Below are 26,251 nucleotides of genomic sequence, written 5' to 3'. Positions count from 1 at the left end.
GAAGATATATGGCATAATTCATCCCTAGGGTCTATGAGAAAACCATCATGTATTCATTCAAATGGGACTTCTTTTGAAAAAAATCCTTTATTATATTGTACATGTTACAAAGTTAACTCATAATGGCTTGAGTCAAGAAGGAAAAAAAAGTATCAGTACAACAAGGTAAAGCACCAAGGGGAGGATGTCAAATGTAATGGTGTTCACTCATCTATAAATGAGGTGCGTAATAAGGGCTGGGGTTTCTCTAAATAAAAGAAACATTAGAACTCACCTCCAAGAAAAAGTTCCATGGCTTGGGCACACCATACTTCCCTGGAAAAACAGCATCTACATACCAGGTCACAAGGGCATAAAGGAAAGCAGTAACTAAAAACATTCCCATAATGTGGGCCAAAGTCAAGTCATCATCTGGGCTTTCTTTTAAGTAGAAGTTATCCCAATTAGCACCAAACCCTGAAATATAACAGGAGATAGTTACTTCAGATGTCCAACAGAGACTAGAAAAAGTTACCCAGCTGCTTCATAATGAAATAATAAGGAAAAATGCACTAATATTCTCTGGAGACAGGTACTGACTCTCTACTATTTACTGATATCTTTATATTTAGATTGCCCAAGTGAAATTAAAGTAAACAATGATGTAAGAGGCTTTCTCTACACCAAAACCAACTAAAAGTTAATAGTGATAAACAAAAATAATAATTAAAAAAAAGGTAAGACTCAAAGCAGTGAGCAGAGGGCTGGGGATGTGGCTCAGCGGTAGCGCGCTTGCCTGGCATGCGTGCGGCCCGGGTTCGATCCTCAGCACCACATACCAACAAAGATGTTGTGTCTGCCGAGAACTAAGAAATAAATATTAAAAATTCTCTCTCTCTCTCTCTCTCTCTCTCTCTCTCTCTCTCTCTCTCTCTCTCTCCTCTCTCACTCTCTCTTAAAAAAAAAAAAAAAAAAAGCAGTGAGCAGAGCCACGGTTGGCAAGGCAGCCCTCTCCCTCTCTCTCTGTTCTCCCTGAGGCTAATCTTAATTGAAATAACCAGGAAGATATATAAATGTCCAAATTTGCAATAAAATCAAAACCAAGAGTCAACAAGAATTTCTTCACCTTGATGGGTTTTACAACAAACAACTCTAATGTCAACTTTGATCATAAAAATGACTGTTCAACTTGAACTGCAATTGTTAATCCAACAGCCAACATTGTGCTTTGACTCCATTTGAATGTATTTCATCTAACGGTTTAAAGCATTAATTGGAGTCAATCCTCCTATCTTTGTTATCCTAGCTCTAGTTGATACTTGCTTCTCTTACCCCCTACTCATTCTCTTGCATTATTTGCTACTGTCTCAAATACACACCATTCATCTATTTCTCCCTTCTACCTTGGTGTAAATTACTCTTGTATTTATCTTTCTCTTGGTCTCTTTTATTTCTTCCTTTCTGTCTCTCTTTCCCTCTACTTTCTGCCCAATATTTTCCTCCTCTCTTTCACCTCTCACTTAAGGTTGTAGTGAGTTTACTAAACTTAGCAACTAATTTTTTGGCTTATCCCAGAACTATGTTGCATTATAGGATTATATCTGAATATGAAGAACTATGGAGAACAATTGGCACCACAGCTTAAAAAAGGACATTCTTCCCTTTGATAAGGTGAAGGTGAAAGAGAGAGAGTCCCAGTTTAGTGCAGAAGCCTGCAATTTGCAGACATATAGCCTAAATAAATCAAAGACCTGGAGTATGAATGAACAGCAAGCTATTTTTAGAGAAGGAGTTCACTGTATCCCCTATTGAACTCTGAATGGCTAGAGTCAGGAGCTATCTTGAGAACAGTCCTATTATACTACTCTGGGAGGCCAAAATCCAAGCATATTTATACCTCTGCCCCTGTGTTGCCTGGGCAGGTGATGGCCTCATGAGACCATTGTGACTCAGGGGAGAGACTCTGACACAATTCCTGACTCAAGGTGGAGAGGAGGACCCACTCTTTGAAATCAAAAGATCAGGGAACCTCCTCTGATGCCAGAGATGGGACCAGTCACATTTGGTTTCACATGGGAGCCAAAAACCAAAATAACTTATTCAATGAATGGGCAAATGAACTGAATAGATACTTCTCAAAAGAAGAAGTACAAATAAACAAAAAGTATATTTAAAAAGTTCAACATCTTAGCCATCAGAGAAATGCAAATCAAAAATACAATGAGATTCCATCTCACTTCAGTCACAATGGCTGTCATCAAGAACACAAATAATAATAAATGCTGGCAAAGATGTGGGGGAACAGAAAGTCTTACACACTGTTGGTGTAAATTTAAATTAGTAAAGACAACATAAAAAACAGTATGGAAGCGGCTGGGGTTGTGGCTCAGTGGTAGAGTGCTCACCTAGCACATGCAAGGCCCTGGGTTCAATCCTCAGCACCACATAAAAATAAATAAAGGTATTATGTCCAATTACAACTAAAAAATAAATATTTTTAAAAAATAGAGTGAGAGAGAACAACTCCGTTTACAATGTCATCAAAATAGCATGGTTAGAGACACATTTAAACAAGAAATGCAAGCCTGACTCCTATGACACTTTGCTGAAATAAATTAAAGACCTAGATAGGAGGCAATATGGCCTGTATTCCTGGATTCAAAGACCTGTTAAGACAGCAATACTACCCAATGCAGTCTACAGACTCAAAAATCCCAATAGCCCTTTTTGCAGAAATGGAAAAACTGATATAATTAAAATCCATAATCAATTGACAACTCAGCAGTATAACAAAATGAACTACTAATACAGGCAAGAGCATGGGTGAAGAGCAAACACCTTATGCTAAGTGGAATAAGCCAGTGCAAAAGTTCATACACTGTACCATTCCATTTGTGTGACATCTGGAAAAAGTAAAACTACAAGGATGAAGAGCAGGTCAGTGGTTGCCAGTTATTACAGGCTAAGGAAATGTGCAACAACAAAAGGTCAGCACAAGAAACGCGTTTGGACAGAAGGAAGTTTTGTGTCCTAATTTCTGTGATGGTTACAGTTGTCTAGACAGGTGCTTAAATTCACAGAACTTTACACCCCAAAAAGAGCAATTTTACTGAATATAAAATTTAATAATATTTCAAAAGACCTGAGGAAAAGACAAAAAAGGAATATGATGAAAATCTTGATGCCAATAATTTTGACTTATTTGTAATGGGCAAATTCTATACAAGACACATGCTATTAAAACTTGTTCAAGGAGAATAAATAACCTGAATATTTCTAAGTAAAAAAAAAGTCCCGCAAATAATACTACAGGACAACTTAAAAAATTACCCTTTATGATATACCTACAAAAACACAAAAATACATATGCAAAGGATAAGCCCATTTCACGTTTGTTCTAACAGAAAAATACCATCAGGTGCCATAGCACAATGCGTCAATGTTGTGATCACAAGTAGACTGCATAGATAATGCTGTTCCCAGAAGATTATGATGTAGCTGGAAAATGACTATCATCTAATAGCATCAGAGCTATCCTAACCTATAATGCAATTCACCACTCATGTGTTGTGGTATTGCCAGTGCAAAGAAACCTGCTACCCTGCCAGTCATACAAAAGTACAACACATACAATTATGTAGAGTACATATTTGATCATGATATTTAATAAATGACTATGTTACTAGTTTAAATATTAATTATACTATATTTTTATCATTTTAGAATGTACTCCTACTTACAAAAAACACATTTTCTGTAAAATCATATGCCATGATACACTGGCAGAAGCCTCAAATGTATCAGAGACCACGATGAGTGTTGGACCAATGTCATCTAGGTTTGTCTGTTTGTTCTATAAAATTTGCACAAGGATGAAGTCAACTATTGATGCAGTATTCTGACTGTATTCCCATCATTAAGGGACACGTGATCATATTATCAATTTCCTAAATGTCCATATATAGTTTAAATGAATATAGCATATCCACACAATGTATATGTAAAAATAATGAAGAAAATATATATATGTAAAGTCATATGGAATTATTTATACAATATGTTGTTAGAAAAAGGCAAATTGCAAAGAAATATACAGTACAGTACCATTTTTTACAAGAAAGTAAGTAAATAAGTATATATATAAAACTGATATATTTTTAAGTGAAACACAGAAAGGATAAACTACAAATAAGTAAGAGTAGTACACATGTGTGGGATGTAAGAACATGAGGAGGGAATGACTCTAAACTGATTATTCTATTATGTTTCTACTTTTTAAAAACTGCAAAAGCACATATTCATAAATTTACATTATGTTAATGATGAGGGAGGACTAAAAAGGAGTATAAATAAAAACAAAGGTACCTATCCCTAGTTCAAATAAATAATAAAACCACAGTGAAAGTACAAAGAAGACACGGCCAACATTATGTTTGAACACAATATTTCAAGTACAAACTCAGAATAAGTACAAAGTATTTGCTCTTCACAGTAGTATGGATTAGTAGTTGTGTAATTACTTCCTAAGTACTGCAAAACTGAGCAAATAAGCAAATTGATTGAGAATGGTAAGAGTCAAGTTTCTCACAGCTAGAAAGGAAAATAAAATATGGAATGGGGAAAAGCTAGGAAGAAGCCTCTAGTTTGGATTGGAATTAGATGTAACAAAGAACTCACAGAGGTTAATAAGTGGATATCAACCATGGTGTCTTAACCTCAGCACTGACATTTAGAGCTGTATAATTCTATGTTGTGGGTGCTTTTCAGAAGTTTGCAGTATATTTAGTAGCATCTCTGGCTCTTGCCCACTTGATGTCAGTAGCACTCCTCAGTCATAACAACAAAAACTAAAAAAATCTCCAGATATTGCCATTATCCTTCAGGTGGCAAAATTAGTTCCAAAAGGAGAACAGTGATAAAGATAAAACATAGACATATGTATTCATGAAAGTATAAATAACTAATATATCACTTATATTACTGTGCTTATTATTTATACTATTTTATTTATATTTGCATGCATGTGTGTATATTATATATACACAATACACAATATATACATAAAATGCACAAATATAATTTTATGATAAATACCATAATCCAAAAAAAAGAGTTACAAAACATAAAACCATCCCTTATCCGTTACTCCACCACTGACCCCAAATCATTGCCCTTTCTTTCTGGGAATCAAAACATCTAAGGCAGTTTTACAATGGACAGACTCACCCTTCATTTCCAGCTTGCATATTTTTTCAGTCCCCAGACCTAATGCAGTATTTGTAATGAGACAGATGGCCAGCTTCTCACTAAGGCTCATTTCATCATATCTTCTAAGGAACACTAAATATGGAAGGAACGTGATAAAATGGAGGAAACTTGCAATAGAAGTAGCCAAAGAAGCTGAAAAGTTAGATGGAAAATATAGTTAGTTGACTTGAGCTAAAGAAGCCTAAAACACAAATTCATTTTACTACACATTTTACTACACAGAGATTTATAACCTCTACAAAAGAAAGTAAATCATCTTGCTCAAATCATCTTGGCATCTAGCGCAGTGCTTAACAGGGTAAGTGCTCAATAAATGTTTTTGCTTAAATGAATAAGTTTAGGAAGAAAATTTCTGGAATTTATCCTTCTCCTACTTATGCAATTATCATGAATATTTAATCACATGAAAAAGTACTTATTTTTGTTTATTTAAATTTTCTTCCTCATTTTGATCACGACTACCTCTTCTAACAAACTTGATTACTCTAGTACACTAGTATTCCCATCATAAGAATATGTCTACATGATTTCCTTGAATTTTAAAATTTTGGTAGATAAAAATGAAAAACTTGGTAGTATTTTTTATACATATTTTTAGTCTACAATACTTCAAATACCTATTCCTGATGACATAGAAGAATATCTAAAACAGACAACAAAATTATAGTTTCCTATAGTTTAGAACTGAAAAATCCTCCAGAAGCCCAGTCTTAAAGGCTTGGTGCTAGGCAAGTGGCACCTTTATGAGATGAAGCCTTATTGCAGGAAGTGAGGTCATTGGGGGCATGCCTTTGAAGGGGACATTGGGACGTTGGCCTTCCTCTTCCTCTCTCTCACTTCTGGCCATGAGGAGGTTTCCTCTACTGTATGCCTAATACGTGTATTCTTCATACATGTCCTTTGGATAATGATGTCCATCACATTCCACCACCCTTTCTAATCCCCTGTCCCCTCCCTCCCTCCCACCTGTCTTCCCTATCTAGAGCAAATTGGTGTGGCCAATATGGAAAGCAATATGGAGATTCCTTGGAAATCTGGGAATGGAACCACCATTTGACCCAGATATCCCTCTCCTCAAACTATACCCAAAGGACATAAAAACATCATACTATAGGGACACAGCCACATCAATGTTGATATCAGCACAATTCACAATAGCTAAACTGTGGAGCCAACCTAGATGCCCTTCAGTGAATTAATGGATTAAAAAAATGTGGCATTTATACACAATAAAATTTTACTCAGCAATAAAAGTGAATAAAATCATGGCATTTGCAGGTAAATTGATGTTTACAGTCTTTTGAATGTTCTGTTAGGTTAGGAGCAGTTTTAGGAAAACTGTAAACTCTCCTCTACCTCAACATAGCATTGCTCTATTTTTGACATCTTTCATTGGTTTGTTACATTCATTAAAACTGATGAATCAATATTAATCCAGTACTACTAACTGGTCTATAGTTTAAATAAGGGTTTACTCTTTGTTGTATGGTGCAGGGGGTTTAACAAATGCTTAATGTCAAGTATTTATTATTATAACATCATGAACAATAATTTTAGTGTACTATTTTTGTGAAATCACCCTTTGCTTCATCTCTTCATCTCTCTCCCAAATTCCTACAAACTACTACTTGTTTGCTGTTTTTCCTGCCCAACAGTTTCCCCTTTTCTAGAATTAATATATTATGTTTCACTCCTAGCTATCCACTCCTACCTATGCATTCTGAAGAATAGCCAAAAGGTGGAACAATAAAAATATCTACCAATGGATGAAGGCATTTAAAAATGTGGTATATCCATAGATATTATTTGGCCATAAAAAATAAATGAAGTATTGATACATGTTAATCATACATGAACCTCAAAAACATTCTAATGAAAGAAGCTAGATATAAAAAGTCACTGTATGATTCCATTTAGTTAAAATATCTAGAATAAGTAAATCTGTAGAGACAAAAATAGGTCACTGGTTGTGAGGATCTGCTAGTAAAGGGAATGAAAAGTGACTGCTTATTGCACACAGGGTCTCTTTTGGAAATAAGGAAGATGTTGAGTTAGAAGTGATAGTTGCATAATATTGTGAATGTACTAAATGCCACCAAAACATACACTTTAAAATAGTCAATTTTATTTTGTGCTAATTTTACCTAAAAAACAAAACAAAACTGTGGTGAGCCGTTTCTGTGAACTGTGGCCGCCATTACAAGATGGCGCTGGTTTCCCCTGTAGTCTGTGACAAACAACTCCTTATCAGAATGAGTTGGCACGCTGTGACTTGGCACCCTATGAGAAAAGTCCACGTGGCAGTTGTGCATTGGGGCTTTATCTGCTTTATTAAGGCTGGGGCACACGGGAGTAGTAGTAGTGGCAGTAGTAGTAGCAGTAGTAGTAGTGGCAGTAGTAGTAGCAGTAGTAGTAGTGGTAGTAGTAGTAGCAGTAGTAGTAGTGGCAGTAGGAGTAGCAGTAGAAGTAGTAGTAGGAGTAGCAGTAGAAGCTAAAAGACATGTCAATACAAAGGCCTGAATAAACAGCTGAAAGAAGAAAAAGTATCAAGGACCTGAATAAACTGCTGAAAGAAGATTCCTGAGTTGCGTCTTCCTTGCGGGCAAGGGGTCGCGACACAAAACCTCAACAAAAACTGAACAATCCATTTATAAAGTAGGCAAAAGATCTGTACAGATATTTTACCAAGGAAAAGATATGAATGGCTGATCTGATAAGAATGTGAAAAATTTTCAACATTAACAGTCTTTAAAAAATTTAAATTAAAAACACAATAAGATATTACCACATACTCAGCATAATAACTATAATTAATATATAGATAGTACAAAATGTTGGCAAAGATATAAGGGACTGGAACTCTCATTCACTGCTGTTAAGAATAAATATAAGGTATATCCATTTTGGAAGACATTTTTTAAAATTTTTAAGTTAAAATATGAATTTACCTCATATTCCAGCAATTTTACTTCTATGAGAAATGAAAATATCTGTATGTCAATAATCATAGGAGAAATATTCACAGGCAGGAGCACTGTGAGTTCAAAGTCAGCCTCAACAAGTTAGGAAGGCAGGCCCTAAGCAACTCAGTAAGACCGTGTCTCTAAATAAAAATATAAAAATAAAAAATAAAAAATAAAGCAGAGGCTATAGATGTAGCTCAGTGCTTAAGTGCCCCTGGGTTCAATTCCCAGTACCAATAAAAAAAGAAAAGAAATTTTAAAAAGAGAATTAAACAACAATAAAAACCTGAAAATAATCCAATGACAACTATTGGCTGAATGGATAAGCAACCAAAATGTGGTATATCTATACAAGGAAATATTATTCAGCAATTAAGAAACATTGTATCATCCATGTAGAATGTGAATGAAGTTGAAAACATATAAAGTGAAACAATTCAGACACAAGAGTATATATTTTGCCATTCCATATATACCAAATATTAGTAAATTAAAACTATTATGAGATATTTATCATGCCCCCAAATATGCAACAGGTTTTGAAAGAGTTACCAAAAAATATAAAACAATAGAAGCACTGATCTGCTGCTAGGAAGACTGCAAAATTGTACAACCACTTTGGAAACAGTTTGATATGACGTACTAAGGTAACATGTAACACTCTATGATAGACTAGAAATTCCACTCCAAGTTATGTGCCCCAGGAAAACTCTTGCATATCTGCACTGGCTATCATATACAAGAATGCTCATATTAGTATTATTTGTAATAATACTAATAATAGTAACTAACCAGAAACACCCCAACTATACATCAAGTATGAAACAATAACTGCACAATACTAAGCAGCAGTAAAAATGAAACCAGCTACCCACAACTATATGAAGGAAGCTCAAATTGTAATCCTGAGTTATATAAAAATCATAAAAAAATTTCACCAAAATTAATTAACACACTATTTAATTATAGAAGCAATCATGCTATAAAGAAGAGTAAATCAGAATATCAGTTATTACTATCAGAAAAGGACATACGGAGCAAGTGCTAGCAAATTTCTATGTTCTAATATAATAAATGAGGCTATGATGGTTATAAAAAATCTGAAAGGGCTTATAAATCTAGACAAACTATATTCAAACTCATCTGTGGAAAAATAATAGAATGCTATCAATTTATGTGTAGGTTATCCCCTAAAGAATAAATGCGATTTTATTCTTTAGTCAAAAAAGTTAATTAAAACAGGAATCATAAAGAAACAAAATACTTTGGATATGTAAGTACATTTTTGTAAGTAAAGGACTAGAAGAATAAAGAAACATTGTGGAGCTTACAAAATACAAAATTTTCTATACACACACACACACACACACACATATTCCTACTTGGAATTTCTATCTGCTGATCATATCCACTGATGTTCTTCACACAGAAACCATACTTTTAATATTTTTGTAATACCTATGGATTGTCATTTTTTATGGAAGTCGATAAGCTGACACTCTACTTTGAAAGAACAAATTGAGAGCAATGTTCTATATAATTTTTATATCACATAAGATATAAAAATACAAAAGTGAAAAAGGTGAAGATTTGTTATCTTCTTTAAAAAATAAGTGACTACAAAAAAAATGGCTACTGAACAATTACCTCTATAAATTCCCCAACTAGTCCAGTCTGAATTAGACAGAAAGGGCAGAAAAACAATTCTCTTTGGGTTTTTTTGTTTGGTTGTTTGGTTGGTTTTACTGTTGTTGTTTGTATATTTGACACTGTTCAAGGTACACCATAAGTGATCCAAAGATTTCAGTAAGTGAATAAATACACATTTCTATATGAACCTATTTTAGTAGATCTTTGCACTTCTCTTTAGATCATTTCACATGCATGTATGATATTTGACTTTTTAGTTAGAAAGTAAGCAGAACCTACATATGAAGTAACAACTAAAGTTTAGAAGGAGCTCACAAATAAAATTCTTAGTCAAAACACTCAGGCTCTTTCACAAAAGGAGCTGTAGACTCACATTTATTGAAGAATGTGGAAATCATAAAGCCAAACATTATTGAGACAATGGCATAAAACAGGAAGAAGACAAAGAGTAACATCACGTCACTGTGTTGGAGGACTGTCTCATTTACAATCTAGTAAAACAATCAGAAAGGTAGTTCAGTAACATTAAGAGATGGCAGAAAACAGGGAGGTGAAAGAACATATCAAACATTTAGTGGCCCTAGCAAAATAGGTTACACAGCTCATTGAGATGGAAATTAACTGAATAACTCATTTCTCACAGAAGGGTCTCTCATATAGGTGTACTGTTTGATTTACTATGAGACTAAAGCATCTTCTGAGCTTCCATAGTGGAGTCAGTGAAAAACACATTTACTTCTATCACACAATTTCTGTATTCCTCTTAAAGTATTTTTAGCTTGTAGCATGCTCCATTCAAATAGATACTTGCCTTGTAAAATAACAGTATACAAAGTATAATGATGACTATTGCATATAAGAATAAGAAAGTAATGAAATACGAAGACCAGAGCATAGCATTACTGAGTCCTATCATGAGCTGGTACTCCTGTGAGAGAATACAAACCAAGTGTCATGAAAAACAGTTTGTAGATATCAAAATACATTAACATGTATTATGTGATTTAATTCCTACAACAACCTATATAAGTTAAATATCATCCCCATTTTACAGAGTATGAAATCATGGTGCAAAAATAACCAAATGACCTGATCAAAGACATCCACAAAGTGAGAGGCAGTGCTGTGTCAGCAACTCAGAAATTCTGGGTCCAGTTTTTGCCCAATACCTTGCCAGTTCTGGTTCTGACACAAGAAACACTTTAAACTTTAAAATTAAAAAATAAGACTTCCTTTCTTTTCATTATTTTCTGTTTCCATGAAGGAATAAACCTTCTTGGTTTATTCAACACCACTCCTTGGTATAAAGCATTTTTCTTGATACTTTATGTACGTCAGAGTTTCCAAGTCATGATTTTGTTGACATTTAAAAATAATTTTTTGTTATGGGAGGCTACCTTATGCAGTGTAGGATCTTCAAGAGCATCCTTGGCTTCTACCCACTAGGTTCCAGTAACAACTCTCCTAGTCATGATAAATGTCCCCAGACATTGGGAGCAAAATTGCCCCAAAGTGAGAACAGCTGCTGTGGAATAAATGCTACTCTTGTCCCACCAGATAAAAGTTAGAAAGTAAGATCCTTTGTTTAGCTGTTTGTTTCTGTGACGAAGTACTTGTAAAGAACACCTTAGAGAAGGAAAGATTTGCTTTGGCTCACAGTTTCAGAGGCTTCGGTCCATGGTCAGTTGGCCATAGTTTTGGGCCTGAGGTGAAGGAGGACATGTCTGGCATTCAACTAAAGAATATTATGTCCCCAAAACAGCATTCCAGGTGGGCCCATCATTTCTCCCATCTAGTGTTCACATTCTTGTGCGGTCCCTTTTGCTGGAGTTATAGTGTTTAAATCAATGGAATTTGGCAAGAGTAATGAAATGTCGTTTCTGTGATTATGTTACATAGGATTATGGTACTTGTCTCACGTTGAGAAGCTCTCCTTGGCTGTATTTGGATGCTGTTAGCCATGCTGCCCATATGTAAAGTTACTGAGGATAATATCTGGCCAACAACTAGAAAGAAACTAAAATGTTCAGTTCTACAACTTTAAGGACCTAAATCTTAAAGCTTAAACCAACAACCACATGAGTTTAGAATAAAAATTTCTTCCCCTATTCAGCCTCAGATTCTGAGTCCACACTATAGATGATACCTTGACTATATCTTTGCACAAAACCAATGAAGTTATACCTGATCCAACAGAAAGAACTTGTAAGATGAATGTGAGCTGTTTTAAGCTACTAAGCTGTGTGATATTATATGACAACAAATAATATAACAGTTATGCAAAGAAGTAGAAATATTACCCACAATGAGAAGAAAAATCAATCAGAACTGACATAAAATGTGCAATTTATAGAAGCAGAAAATAAGGACATCAGAAGTTATGACAACTACATTCAATCTGTTCAGTAAGTATAAGAAAATGAAATAAGAGACATGAGAGATAAAAATATTTGAGATAAAAAATACACTAGGTTATATTAATATATTAAATGCTATAGAAAACTAGTAATATATTTAAAATATATTAACACAGATGATCCAAAGTCATTGAAGAAAAAAATTAAAAAACTAAATAAATAAATCATGATTAGAAGATTCAACACAATAATCTAACACATGTCAATCCTTCTCAAATTGTACTATTGATTTAACAGAACTTTTACCAGACACCTAGCAAGTTATTGACTAGATATGAACAGACTGATTCTAAAAAAATATGTGTAAAGGCAAAGGAATGAAAAATTAAAATTAATTTTCAAATGAAGAATTATTGGAGTTGAAAGAATCACATTACCCTAGTTTAAGTCTTTCTCTCCCTTCCTGTTCCTCCACCCACCCACCCCTCTCTCTCTCTCTCTCTCTCTCTTTCTCAATCGGAGATAATACAGCTTTGGATACCCTGGACACCCAGCTCAATGATGGAAAATAGAATCCAGAAATAGATCCCATCAATATGGCCAGATAATTTTTTTAATGGAGACATGATAATTTTATTACACTTTGTCCACTATTGAATAAGATTTGGAACTTTTTTATTAATTTTTTTATTTATATATGACAGCAGAATACATTACAATTCATATTACACATATAGAGCACAAAGTTTTCATCTCTCTGGTTGTATACAAAGTATATTCACACCAATTCGTGTCTTCATACATGTTCTTTGGATAATGATGACCATCATATTCCCCCATCGTTTCTAACCCCATGCATCCTCCCTTTCCCTCCCACCCCTCTGCCCTATTTAGAGTTCATCTATTCCTCCCATGCTCCCCCCTCCATACCCCACTATGAGTCAGCCTTCTTATATCAGAGAAAATATTCGACATTTGGTTTTTGGGGGGATTGGCTAACTTCACTTAGCATTACCTTCTCTAACTCCATCCATTTATCTGCAAATGCCATGATTTACTATATCTTATTGATGAGTAACATTCCATTATATATATATATATATATATATATATATATATATATATATAATGATATATATATATATCACATTTTTTATATCCATTCATCTTCTGAAGGGCATCTAGGTTGGTTCCACAGTTTAGCTATTTTGAATTGGGTGCTATAAACATTGATGCGGTTTTTTAAAAACAGATGATTTTTTAAAATGGTACAAAAATAATTAAACAGTCTTTTCAACAAATTACACTAGGGTATTTGATCATCCATAAAGAGTCTCAACTTAAACCTCAAGGCTTAAGGGGGAAAAAGTCAAAATGGATAATGTTTCTAAAAGGAAAACCATATAACTATACATTTTATGGAAAAAAAATCTTTGTGATCTAGGGTTAGATCAAAAGGGATATGAATTACAAATGACACTAAAAGCACAAATTTGATGAATTGTACTTAATCAGAATCAAAAACATTTGCTCTGCAAAAGACACTATTATGAGAATAAAAAGATTTAGATTAGATTAAAAGATACAGATGGAAAATCACATATCTCACAGAGCTCTTGAACCCAGAATAGATAAATAATTTTCTAAACTCTGCAGTAAGAAAATAATCTATTGAAAACAGAGCAAAAGATTTTATCAGACTTTTCACCAAAGCAGAGATATTCATGGCTAATAAATTAGCACATAAAGAAATTCAACATAATTTTAGATCAGGAAGATGCAAATTAAAGTCACAATGAGATACCAATATACATTTTTGGAATTATTAAAATAAAAAATATACCAAGTGTTGAGCAACTGAATCTCTCATACACTATTCATAGGAACTCAAAATATTAAGACCACTCCTGAAAACAGTCTAGCCAGTTCTTATACACTAAAATACATACTTATACATTATCCAACAATCTAAAACTTCCCTTTTTTATTTATTCTGCAAATAGGTATATGTTTGTGTCCACACAAAAGGAATATGAGAATAAAACTTTAATTATATTGCCAATAACTAGAGACAACCAAAATGCTTTTCAGTGGGGACATGATAAACAAATTATAAAACACCCATACCATGGAATACTACTCAGCAATTACAAACAATAACTTGAACAATCTCAGCAGTATTATGATGTGACATAAGAAATCACAAAATATTATATACTTTATGATTCCATTTACATAACATTCTAGAAAAGACAAAATTGCAGTGATGAAGAACAGATCAGATGAAGAACAGATCAGTGGTTGCCAGGAGGTAAATATAATTACAAAGAGCTAGCACAAATGATTTTGGGGAAGGTAATAAAATTATACTTCAAGAGGAAGGTGAGTACATGAATCTTTGTAACAAAACTTACAGAACTATGTGCTATTTTCTTTCCCTACCTCCCTTGAAAAAACATGGAATGCAGTCTACTTTTTTTTCAGTACTGGAGATTGAACTCAGAGCCTCACACATGTTAGGCCAGCACTGAGTTACATTCCCATCCCCAAACTGGTGAAATCCTAGCAGGGACTTGGCAAGCCAAGTAGAATATTATACCACAACAACTTCCTACTTCTCTTATGTGATTACAAAAGATATTATCATTAGGACAGGTTACATGAATGACATGAGAACTATTGCATTATTGTAATAGCCCAATACTCAAATATGAAATGACCAAAACAACACAGTGATAAACTTTGGTATAAAATATAACAAAACAGAAATGAAGTGGCTAAATTGAAATGACATGAATGACTTACAAACACAAAAGGATAATTATTGCATGATTCTATTTAAATAAAATTCAAAACCAGGCCAACACTAAAATGGGATTTTAAAAGTTAAGGCAGTGATTACCTTTGGGGAAGAGAAAAGGTTTAATGATATGGAAGGAATACAAGGGTGCTTCTAGGTTGCTGGAAATATTCCACTTTTTGATTAGCATCATGGTTCTATGGGGTGTATTCAGGCTTGATAATTCAGTGATCTACACACATGTGTATTTTGTATGCATGTATCATACTTTAGTTAAAAATTTAGAAACAAAATTAATAACCTGAACTGCCTGTTTGTATGACATGATCTGGAGACATAAAGAGAAAACTGTAGCTGAAAGTTGGCAATAGATTTCAAAGAGATTACTCATTAGTAAAACAAGAGAAAGACAAAATCCGGAGACAAATAAAGCTTCAAAGTGAACCATTTTAGCTGGAAGGGAAAGGGTTTAATATGAAATAAAACTAAGGGGAAACCATAGTTAGAAAAACCAACGAGAGAGGATTGAGGCAAGATGGCCGAGTAGAGGAGAACTCGCTATTGGCGTGACTCCGAGTGAGTGGTTGGAAACTCTCCTGCAGAGAGGCCCCCATTCATGAATTTAAGCTTCATGGAGCCTGTGACAACATTTTAAATAGTGGTTCGTTACAAGTGCAGCCCAAAACACTAGACCGTCCAGCAGCGCACGCAGCCCGGGACCCTGCCAGAGACGGCGGAGTTGAGCGCCACGGAGTTCTGGCGGCAGAGACGCAGAGTTTCAGATCCTTCGGGGCGAGAGCACACCAGACTGTGACCCGCGTCCACAGGGCACTGGACCCAGGACCGAAGCCTGGACTTAGTAAAAGAGCAGCCCAGCTCACCGACACCCCGGCAGGGAAACCCATGATAGCCATCTTGGAAAATGTACCTCATCAGCCCTGGGCCATGTAACAGGAGGCGAGACTGGTGTCTGAACAGGTGTGTCCCAGCCCCGCCTCCACCCAGTTGTGATAACCCAAAACCTTTCTTGCCAGCTCTCGGTGGGCGTGGCTATCAGATGGAATAAGAGGTTGCCAGTTTCCAACTCCCCCTCTCCACAGCTGTGATGACTCGGTGACTACCCAACACAGAGGTAGGGCTCCGTTGATGAGAAGCGTGGGGCAGCCAGGGCCCTGCAAGCCCAGAGGGAACCCAGGGCTGTGGATAAGAGTCCCAGTAATTGGGGCCTGGAGGGCAGGAGAAGTGAGGGGAATAGAGACCAAAGAGACCAGGATTGGAGAGGCACCAGGCAGGGGAGGGAGAGCCAGCTCACAAGGATTGCTTCCTCCACCCTGAGGGCAGACTCAACCTGGAATGCACAACGCCACCTACTGGAAGAGAAAACAGAATTCTAAGAGTGCATTTTTTTCTTTTTCCTTCTTTCCTTTTTTCTTTTTCTTCTCTCTTTTCCTCTCTCTTTTGTCATTCCTTTTTCTCTATCTCTTCCCCCTTTTTTCTTCTTTTATTTTTTACTTTCTTCCTCTTTCCCTTCCTCTCCCAACCTCCCGAGTGTTACTATTGCTACTACAAGAAATTTATTAAATGCAAATAGGTTAATGTTTCTATGCTTCTTATTGTCCTCCCATGTACTTAGCTACCCCAAAATACCTGCTGTCTATTCTCCTGTTAATAACCCCCTTCATTAGGTTTCTCCACCAAAGTAGATAAGACATATTAACCCCCATACCCTCACATCTTTACCCCTAAACATAAAGTCCTATGCCTAACCATCAGTTCTCTATATGCCACCAGAATTTGTATGCCTTTTATGAACCTAATGAATTTGTTTTAAATTACAATTGAATCTAACATCTCTACACATTATCTCCCATCACAAAGGAGAGATCTCGGAACTATACAAGAGCAATACAAATCTATAGGAGAAAAAAATAACACAACTGTCACACGGAACTGCAAACAAATGTGAGCAACATGAAAAAAAAAAAACAAAGAAAAAAAAGGACCACAAACAATGCAGGACAACTCAACAATAGAGGAGTAAATAGGTACAGCAGAAAGAATGTCAGATAAAGATTTCAACATATACATGCTTCAGATGACCTGGAGTCTCAAGGAAGACCTCTGACAGCAAATGCAGACAATGAAAGATCACTTTGACAATGAATTACAAAAACAAATCCAAGAAGCAAAACATCAACTCTACAGGGAGATAGAGGTTATACAAAAAAAAAAAAAAAAAAAAAAAAAACAACAAACAGAAATCCTGGAAATGAAGGAAATTATAAACCAAATTAAAAACTCAAATGAGAGTATCACCTGCAGAGTAGAACACTTAGAAGTCAGAACATCAGACAATGAAGACAAAGTATATCATCTCAAAAAAAGTGTAGACAACTCAGAAAGGCTGATAAGAAACCATGAGCAGAACATCCAAGAAATTTGGGATAATACAGAGACCAAATTTAAGAGTTATTGGGATAGAGGAAGGTATAGAGGTCCAAACCAAAGGAATGAGCAATCTGTTCAATGAAATAATTTTTAAAAACTTTCCAGACAAGAAGAATGAAATGGAAATCCAAATCCTAGAAGCCTACAGGACACCAAATGTACAGAACCACAAGAGATCCACAGCAAATCACATTATAATGAAAATGCCCAACATACAGAACAAGGAGACAATTTTAAAAGCCACAAGAGAAAGGAAGCAGATTACATTTGGGGTTAAACCAATTAGGTTAACAGCTGATTTTTCAACACAGACCCTGAAAGCTAGAAGATCCTGGAACAATGTATTTCAAATGCTGAAAGATAATGGGTTCCAACCAAGAATCTTGTATACAGAAAAAATAAGCTTCAGGTTTGAAGATGAAATAAAAACCTTCCACGATAAACAAAAATTAAAAGAATTTGCAGCTAGAAAACTGGCACTTCAAGTCATCCTTGGCAAAACATTACATGAAGAGGAAATGAAAAATAACAAGGAAAATCAACAGTGGGAGGTAGTACAGTAAAGGGAAAAAAACTAATCAAAGAGGAAAAACAAATCAAGTTAAATAACAAAAAGAAACAAACATGGCTGGAATTACAAATCATATCTCAATAGTTACCCTAAATGTTAATGGCTTAAAATAACCAATCAAAAGACATAGGCTAGTAGTCTGGATTAAAAAAAAAGACCCAACAATATGCTGCCTACAGGAGACTCATCTGATAGAAAAAGACATACACAGACTGAAGGTGAAAGGTTGGGAAAAATCATACCACTCACATGGACCTCAGAAGCAAGCAGGTGTATCCATACTCAAAGCAAATAAAATGGACTTCAAGCCAAAGTTAATCAAAAGGGTTAAAGAAGGACACTACATACTGCTAAAGGAACCATTCACCAACAAGACATAATAATCATTAATATATATGCCCCAAACAATGGTACAGCTATGTTCATCAAACAAACTTTTCTCAAGTTCAAGAGACAAATTGACCACAACACAATAATCATGGGTGATTTTAACACACCTCTCTCACCACTGAACAGATTTTCCAAACAAAAGTTGAATAAATAAATTATAGAACTCAATAACACAATAACTTAGACTTAATTGACATATACAGAATATATCCACCAACATCAATTGGATACACTTTTTTCTCAGCAACACATGGGTCCTTCTCAAAAATAGACCATATATTATGCCATAGGGCAACGCTTAGCAAATTCAAAGGAGTTGAAATATTACCATGCATTTTATCTGATCATAATGGAATGAAATTGGAAATCAATGATAAAATAAGGAAGAAAAATTCTTACATCACATGGAGAATGAACAATATGCTACTGAATGAACAACGGGTTACAGTAGATATCAATGAGAAAATTAAAAAATTCTTAGAGATAAATGAAAACACAGACACAACATATCAAAATCTAGGGGACACTATGAAAGCAGTACTAAGAGGAAAATTCATTGCATGGAGTTCATTCCTTAAAAGAAGGAAAAGCCAACAAATAAATGATCTCACACTACTTCTTAAAGCCCTAGAAAAAGGAGAACAAATCAGCAGCAAATGCAGTAGAAGACAAGAAATAATTAAAATAAGAGCTGAAATCAATGAAATTGAAATAAAAGAAATGATTGAAAAATTGACAAAACTAAAAGTTGGTTCTTCAAAAAAATAAATAACATTGACATACCCTTAGCCATGCTAATGAAGAGAAGAAGAGAGAGAACCCAAATTACTAGCATACGAGATGAAAAAGGCAATATTACAACAGACACTATAGAAATACAGAAGATATTTTGAAATTATTTTGAAACCTTATACTCCAATAAAATAGAAGATAGTGAAGGCATCGATAAATTCCTTAAGTCATATGATCTTCCCAGATTGAGTCACGAAGATATACACAACTTAAACAGACCAATACCAAGCGAGGGAATAGAAGAATCCATTAAAAGATTACCAACCAAGAAAAGCCCAGGACCAGTTGGATATACAGCAGAGTTTTACAAGACCTTTAAAAAAGAACTAATACCAACACTCTTCAATCTATTTCAGGAAATAGAAAAAAGAGGGAGTACTTCCAAATTAATTCTATGAGGCCAATATCACCCTGATTTCAAAACCAGACAAAGACACTTCAAAGTAAGAAAACTTCAGATCAATATCTCTAATGAATATAGATACAAAAATCCTCAATAAAATTCTGTCAAATTGGATACAAAAACATATCAAAAAGATTGGGCACCACGATCAAGTGGGATTCACCCCCCTGGATGCAAGGCTGGTTCAACATACAGAAATCAAAAAATGTAATTTATCACATCAATAGAACCACATGATCATCTCGATAGACACAGAAAAAGCATTTGACAAAATACAGCAACCCTTTATGTTCAAAACACTAGAAAAACTAGGGATAACAGGAACTTACCTCAACATTGTAAAAGCTGTCTATGCTACACCTCAGGCCAGCATCATCCTAAATGGAGAAAAATTGAAGACATTCCCTCTAAAATCTGGAACAAGAAAGGGATGCCCTCTCTCACCACTTCTATTCAACATAGTTTTTGAAGCACTGGTTAGAGTAATTAGACAGACGAAAGAAATTAAATGAATAACTATAGGAAAAGAAGAACTTAAACTAGCACTATTTGCTGATGATATGATTCTATACCTAGAAGACCCCAAAGGCTCTACCAAGAAACTTCTAGGACTAGTAAATGAATTCAGCAAAGAGGCAGGATATAAAATCAATATCAGTGACAAATTCTCTGAAAGGGAAATGAGGAAAAACCACGCCCCCCCAGTCACAATATCCTCAAAAAAAAAAAAATACTTGGGAATCAACTTAACAAAAGAGATGAAAGATCTATACAATGAAAACTATAGAGCCCTAAAGAGAGAAATAGAAGAAGACCTTATAAGATGAAAAGTTCTACCTTGCTCATGGACAGGCAGAATTATATTATTTAAATGGCCATATTAAAAAAAGCACTTTACAGATTCAATGTGATTCCAATCAAAATCCCAATGGCATTCCTCAAAGAAATAGAAAAAGCAATTATGAAATTCATCTGGAAAGATAAGAGGCCCAGAATAACTAAAGCAATTCTAAGAAGGAAGAGTGAAACAGGTGATATTGCTATACTACAGAGCAATAGTAACAAAAACAGCATGGTACTGGCACCAAAACAGGCTGGTAGACCAATGATACAGAATAGAGGACACAGAGACTAACCCACAAAATTATAACTACCTTATATTAGACAAAGGTGCTAAAAGCATACAATGGTGAAAGAATAGCATCTTCAACAAATGATACTGGGAAAACTGGAAATACATATGCAACAAAATGAAATTGAATCCCTATCTCTCACCATGCACAAAAGTTAACTCAAAATGAATCAAGGATCTAGGAATCAAACCAGAGACTCTGCGTCTAATAGAAGAAAAAGTAGGCCCTAATCTTCATCATGTGGGGTTAGGCCCCAATTTCCTTAATAAGACACCTATAGCAAAAGAATTAAAACCAAGAATCAACAAATGGGATAAATTCAAACTAAAAAGTTTTTCTCAGCAAGAGAAACTATATGTGAGGTGAATAGGGAGCCTAAATCCTGGGAACAAATTTTTACCCCTCACACATCAGATAGAGCTCTAATCTCTAGGGTATACAAAGAACTCAAAAAGCTAAACAACAAAAAAACAAATAACCCAATCAACAAATGGGCCAAGGACCTGAACAGACACTTCTCAAAGGTGATATACAATCAATCAACAAATACACGAAAAAATGCTTATCATCTCTAGCAATCAGAGAAATGCAAATTAAAACTACTCTAAGATACCATCTTACTCCAGTAAGAATGGCAACCATTATGAAGTCAAACAACAACAAGTGCTGGTGAGGATGCAGGGAAAAAGGTACACTCATACATTGCTGGTGGGACTGCAAATTGGTACAGCCAATTTGGAAAGCTAATATGGATATTCCTTGGAAAGCTTGGAATGGAACCACCACTTGACCAGCTATTCCTCTTCTAGGTCTATACGCAAAGGACCTAAAAACAGCATACTACAGGGACACAGCCACAACAATGTTTATAGCAGCACAATTCACAATAGCTAAACTGTGGAGCCAACCTATAGGCCCTTCAGTAGATGAATGGATAAAAAAAATGTGGCATATATACACAATGGAATATTACTCAGCAGTAAAAAATAACAAGATCATGGCATTTGCAGGGAAATGGATGGCATTAGAGCAGATTATGCCAAGTGAAGTTAGCCAATCCCAGAAAAACAAATGCTGAATATCTTCTCTGATAAAAGTGGGGTGACTCAAAATGGGGTAGGGAGGAAGAGCATGGGAAGAAGATTACCTCTAGATAGGGAAGAGAGGTGGGAAGGAAAGGGAGGAAAAAGCGGAATTGCATGGAAGGTGGAAGGAGACCCTCATCTTTATACAGAATACATGTATGAAGATGTAAGAAAAAAAAAGAATAGCATCACCTTAGATTGGGTAGACAGAAGTGATGGGAGGGGAGGGGAGGGGAGGGGATGGGGGGATAGGAAGGACAATAGAATGAAACAACCTTATTATTACTGTGTGTATATATGTGACTGCATGACCAATGTGATTCTGCAACCTGTATACTCAGAAAAATGAGAAATTATATCCTATCTGATTCAAATCTATGATATGTCAAGGTCATTTTACTGTCATGTGTAACTAATTAAAACAAATAAAAATTTTTAAAAAATGAGAATCTTCTAAAATAGATAGATGGTAAAAAAATAACAAGAGCTTGAACCAGAAGATGGTATTACCATAAGCAGAAGGAAAGAAGCAGATAAATCATGAGAGAGCAGAAAGAAGCAGAATTCATCACCTCACATATGCTGCACAGAAGGAACTCAGAAAATAGAGAAATCACTAACACTGGTGCTACAGCCAATATCCTGTGCTAACAAGTAGTATCTTATTAATCATCACAACTGGTCTTCATGCTAGGAATATCTTCATCTCCATTTTACAGATGAAGTATAGAGAACTTAATAAACCTACCCCAAAGTTATAAAGGTAGGAAATGGTTGGATTCTTAAATAAGATACTGCATAGATAAAACTGAGGTTTCAAGTCTGGAAGATTTGAGGATAATTTCATTTGTGCGACCAGGAAACAGGGGAAGACGTTCAAACCACTGCCCAGAACAATGGCTTTATCTCTATTGACATTTGTCTTATTGAACGTAAGCATCATTGTCTCCTCAGTAAACACAGTGCCATTTCTTCAAATGAATATAATTTGACAAGTATTCCCCAAACCACCTTAGAAAAAAACTTTATATGTAGACAAGTCCTTGAAAGAAATATGTGCAAAATTCCCAAAGTTGGAAGTTAATGGTGTGTACATTCACTTCCCCTGATTTCCTCCGCCTCAGCATTTCTTGAAACCTTCCCTCTCGGTTCCAATATTCTAAACCACCTTCAATCAAGCCCTCTCTGCTTTCCTCTGATCACCTTGTAATTGGGTCCTCATCTTCAGGCTTCACAGCCAAACTTCATCATCAAACTATGGCCTATGCATCAAACCAGGCCACGGGCCATCTTTGTGTGTACTGAGAGTTAAAAATGTTTTTTTAACTGAAAAAAAAAAAACACAGAATAGATACATGTGGCCCACAAAACCTAAAATATTACCATCTTTGCTTTCCATAGAAGTCTGGTAGTCATAAAGGGCACAGTGACGCATGCCTAAATCCAAGCAGTTCAGGAGGCTGAGGCAGGAGGATCGTGAGTTCAAAGACAGCCTCAGCAATGGCAAGACACTAGGCAACTCAGTGAGACCCTGTCTCTAAACATAATACAAAATAGGGCTGGGGATGTGGCTCAGTGGTTGAGTGCCCCTGAGTTCAATCCCTAGTACCTCCACCCCAAGAAAAGAAAAGTATGCTTGTCCCAGCTCTAAGCCATCCTCCATACCCCTTTCTGGAGGCAACAATAATAGGAACACATTACCCTGTTTCAAAGACCATGCCCTAGTCCTGTCTGCCTGGTGAATTCCCATTATCCTTCACTGTACAGAAAAAGCAACAATCCTTCTGCACTTCCAGAATGACTTTCATTGGCTGGGGGTGAAGCTCAGCAGTATATCACTTGCCTGTCATGCAGAAAGCCCTATATTCCATCCCCAGTATCACACACACAAAAAAAGAATAATGTTTTCCACCTGCATAGGTACTTATTATATCATGAAATCACTAAATAAATCATATCATTACTGATATCTTAAGAAAGCTTTTCACAAGTAGGAATTCATACCTTTGTAGGTAGGAATTTTTTCTCTTTTTAAACTACCATTTGTTGAATGCTTTCTATAGGTCTAGAAACGTAAAAATATCTCTCATTTAAATCTCCTAATAACCATAAAAATTAGTTACTACTATCCTCAATTTACATCTAAGGAAAGAGACTATGCTCACAAAGTTAACAACTGGTGAGAACAGGATTTAAACTTAAGATCTGTCAGATCTCCTGAAACAAAAGAGGTAATTAATAAATGCTGAATAAACTGATGAATAGATTGACAAATAAATGGCTTTCTCTCTGACTTCAGAGCCACTATTCTTCACAATATGGCTTTTATTTGACTTAATATTGAATGTCATCTCAAAGGAGATTTGAAGGATAAAACCTGGTAAGAAAATTAATCTTTTAAAATCCTAAATGAGAAAACACAGATTATTAAGGTTTAGATACTAAAGAATCACAGGATCATAGAATGTTGAAAGTGAAGTGTATCAATTTATCTAATTCTAAAACTCTAATGATTATTTCTTCATTGCTCATTTTATTTCAAAGATGATTCAGAGCATTTAATATTTGACCTCTGTTTGTAGCATTCTTTTCAAATAGTCATACAGTCAATAAAACTACAAGTCAAATGGAGAATCGACATAAAAGCAAAACATCAAAAATTGATAAGTAACATCATGCACACTCTAGCAAGTCCATATTTGCATATTGCTACTGCACCATATCCATTTACCATTGCCAAGTACACATCAATAATCCAACCCTCCCCTCCACACACATCTGTAAGAAAGGCCCAAAATTTTACAAAGAAAATGAAGTTACCTTTAATCTCTTTTCCTTTTCCATCATAATGGTCCCAACAACAATAAGTATAACTTGAGAGAATGTAAATAAAGCTGTCCAAGGAAATATAATTATGAATTGCCACATAAACCCATCATGATAATATTCAGGATATGGAAATCTCTTAACGTAAATTTCAGTATTATCAAATATCTGTTTGGCAGCTTCACCACCATGATATATCATGATGGCCTTATCTAAGGAATGTTGCACAGTAAGGAACCCTTCTCTGAAGTATCCTAAAAGAGAAAACAAAGATTGTCAAGTTTGGATACTAAGAAAAAAATGTATAAGCTGTGATTTGGGATCCACATACAATAAACACCATGAAACTGTATTACTACCTTCCCCAAACTAAAATATTATGTAAAAATGGAACAGTTGTTTTATGTGATTTTATCAAACTAAATGAGAAGTACAGCAAATATTAGGCAGAACTCTTGCTATAGTTTTCAATGTATGTGTCCCTCCAAAAACTTGTATGTTTAAAATAATACTCAGTGAGATAGTTTTGAAAGGTGGGGCTTTATAGGAAATGATTAAGTCATGAATATTCCACTCTCATGAAGAGAAGTAGTGCTCTTATAAAAGATTTTGAAGGGAATACCATAATCTTTTTGCCCTTTTCCCTTCACACCACATGGAGACACAGCGTTCATCTCCTCCAGAAGATGCAGTGAGTTGTCATTGTGGAAGCACAGAGAAAGCCCTTTCCTGAGGTCTAATCAGAGGGTACACCTTGGTCTTGGATTTCCTAACCACCAGACCTGTGAGAAATAAATTTTTATTATTTTGAGTTGTATAGTCTGTGGTATTTAGTTATAGCAGCCTGGAATTGACTAAGACACTTCTATACACTGAACATATGAAATAGAAAGGAAACTCAGAAAAAAAATGATACAATTCAATTTACAATAGCATCAAAAAGAATAAAGTACTTAGGAATAAATTTAACCAAGATGATGGATAACTTGTACACTGGAAACTATAAAATGTTGCCAAAATAAAATTTAAAAGACACAAGTCATTTGAATCCTATATTCATGAAATTTTTAATATTATTTAAGGGTCCATACTTACCCAAGGAAACCTATAGATTCAATGTAATCACTATCAAAATCACAGTTGTATGTTTCCTAGAAATAGAAAATAACATTCTAAGCCTGGCTCAGTGGCACACACCTGTAATCCCAGCAGCTCAGGAGGCTGAGGCAGGAAGATTGCAAGTTCAAAGCCAGCCTCAGCAAAAATGAAGCACTAAGCAACTCAGTGAGACCCTGTCTCTAAATAAAATACAAAACTCAGTGATTTGAGTGCCCCTGAGTTCAATCCTCAGTATGCACCTCTCCAAGAGAAAATAACATCCTAAAATCTAAATGGAATCCCAAAGAATCCTGAATAACAAAAACAAACAAGAAGAATGAACAAATCTAGAGTTCTCACATTTCTCCATTTCAACACATATTACAAAGCTACAACCAAAAGAGTACGCCACTGGCATAAGGACAGATGAATAAACAGACTAGAGAAATAAACCATTTCATCCGTGGTGAAGTGATGTTCATCAGGGT

At 35.2% G+C, this 26,251-nt stretch overlaps 1 protein-coding gene across 1 annotated transcript in view; it reads right to left on the bottom strand.

The window, feature by feature from the left end:
• Nucleotides 1-26,251, bottom strand: part of LOC113192356 (phospholipid-transporting ATPase ABCA3-like) — a 143,960-nt gene that overhangs the window by 78,010 nt on the left and 39,699 nt on the right. Inside the window, exons 5-9 of the mRNA XM_077802690.1 lie at nucleotides 24,660-24,919; nucleotides 10,672-10,788; nucleotides 10,234-10,351; nucleotides 5,206-5,379; nucleotides 275-456 (exon numbers count right to left, since the gene is read on the bottom strand). Coding sequence (XP_077658816.1) covers nucleotides 275-456; nucleotides 5,206-5,379; nucleotides 10,234-10,351; nucleotides 10,672-10,788; nucleotides 24,660-24,919 — 851 coding nt within the window. The remainder of the gene's footprint in view (nucleotides 1-274; nucleotides 457-5,205; nucleotides 5,380-10,233; nucleotides 10,352-10,671; nucleotides 10,789-24,659; nucleotides 24,920-26,251) is intronic.

Source organism: Urocitellus parryii, chromosome 9, assembly GCF_045843805.1.
Source record: "Urocitellus parryii isolate mUroPar1 chromosome 9, mUroPar1.hap1, whole genome shotgun sequence".
NCBI classification, from domain to species: domain Eukaryota; kingdom Metazoa; phylum Chordata; class Mammalia; order Rodentia; family Sciuridae; genus Urocitellus; species Urocitellus parryii.
Note: the sequence above shows the minus strand (reverse complement) of the source record. Positions and strands in the feature narration are given on the sequence as shown.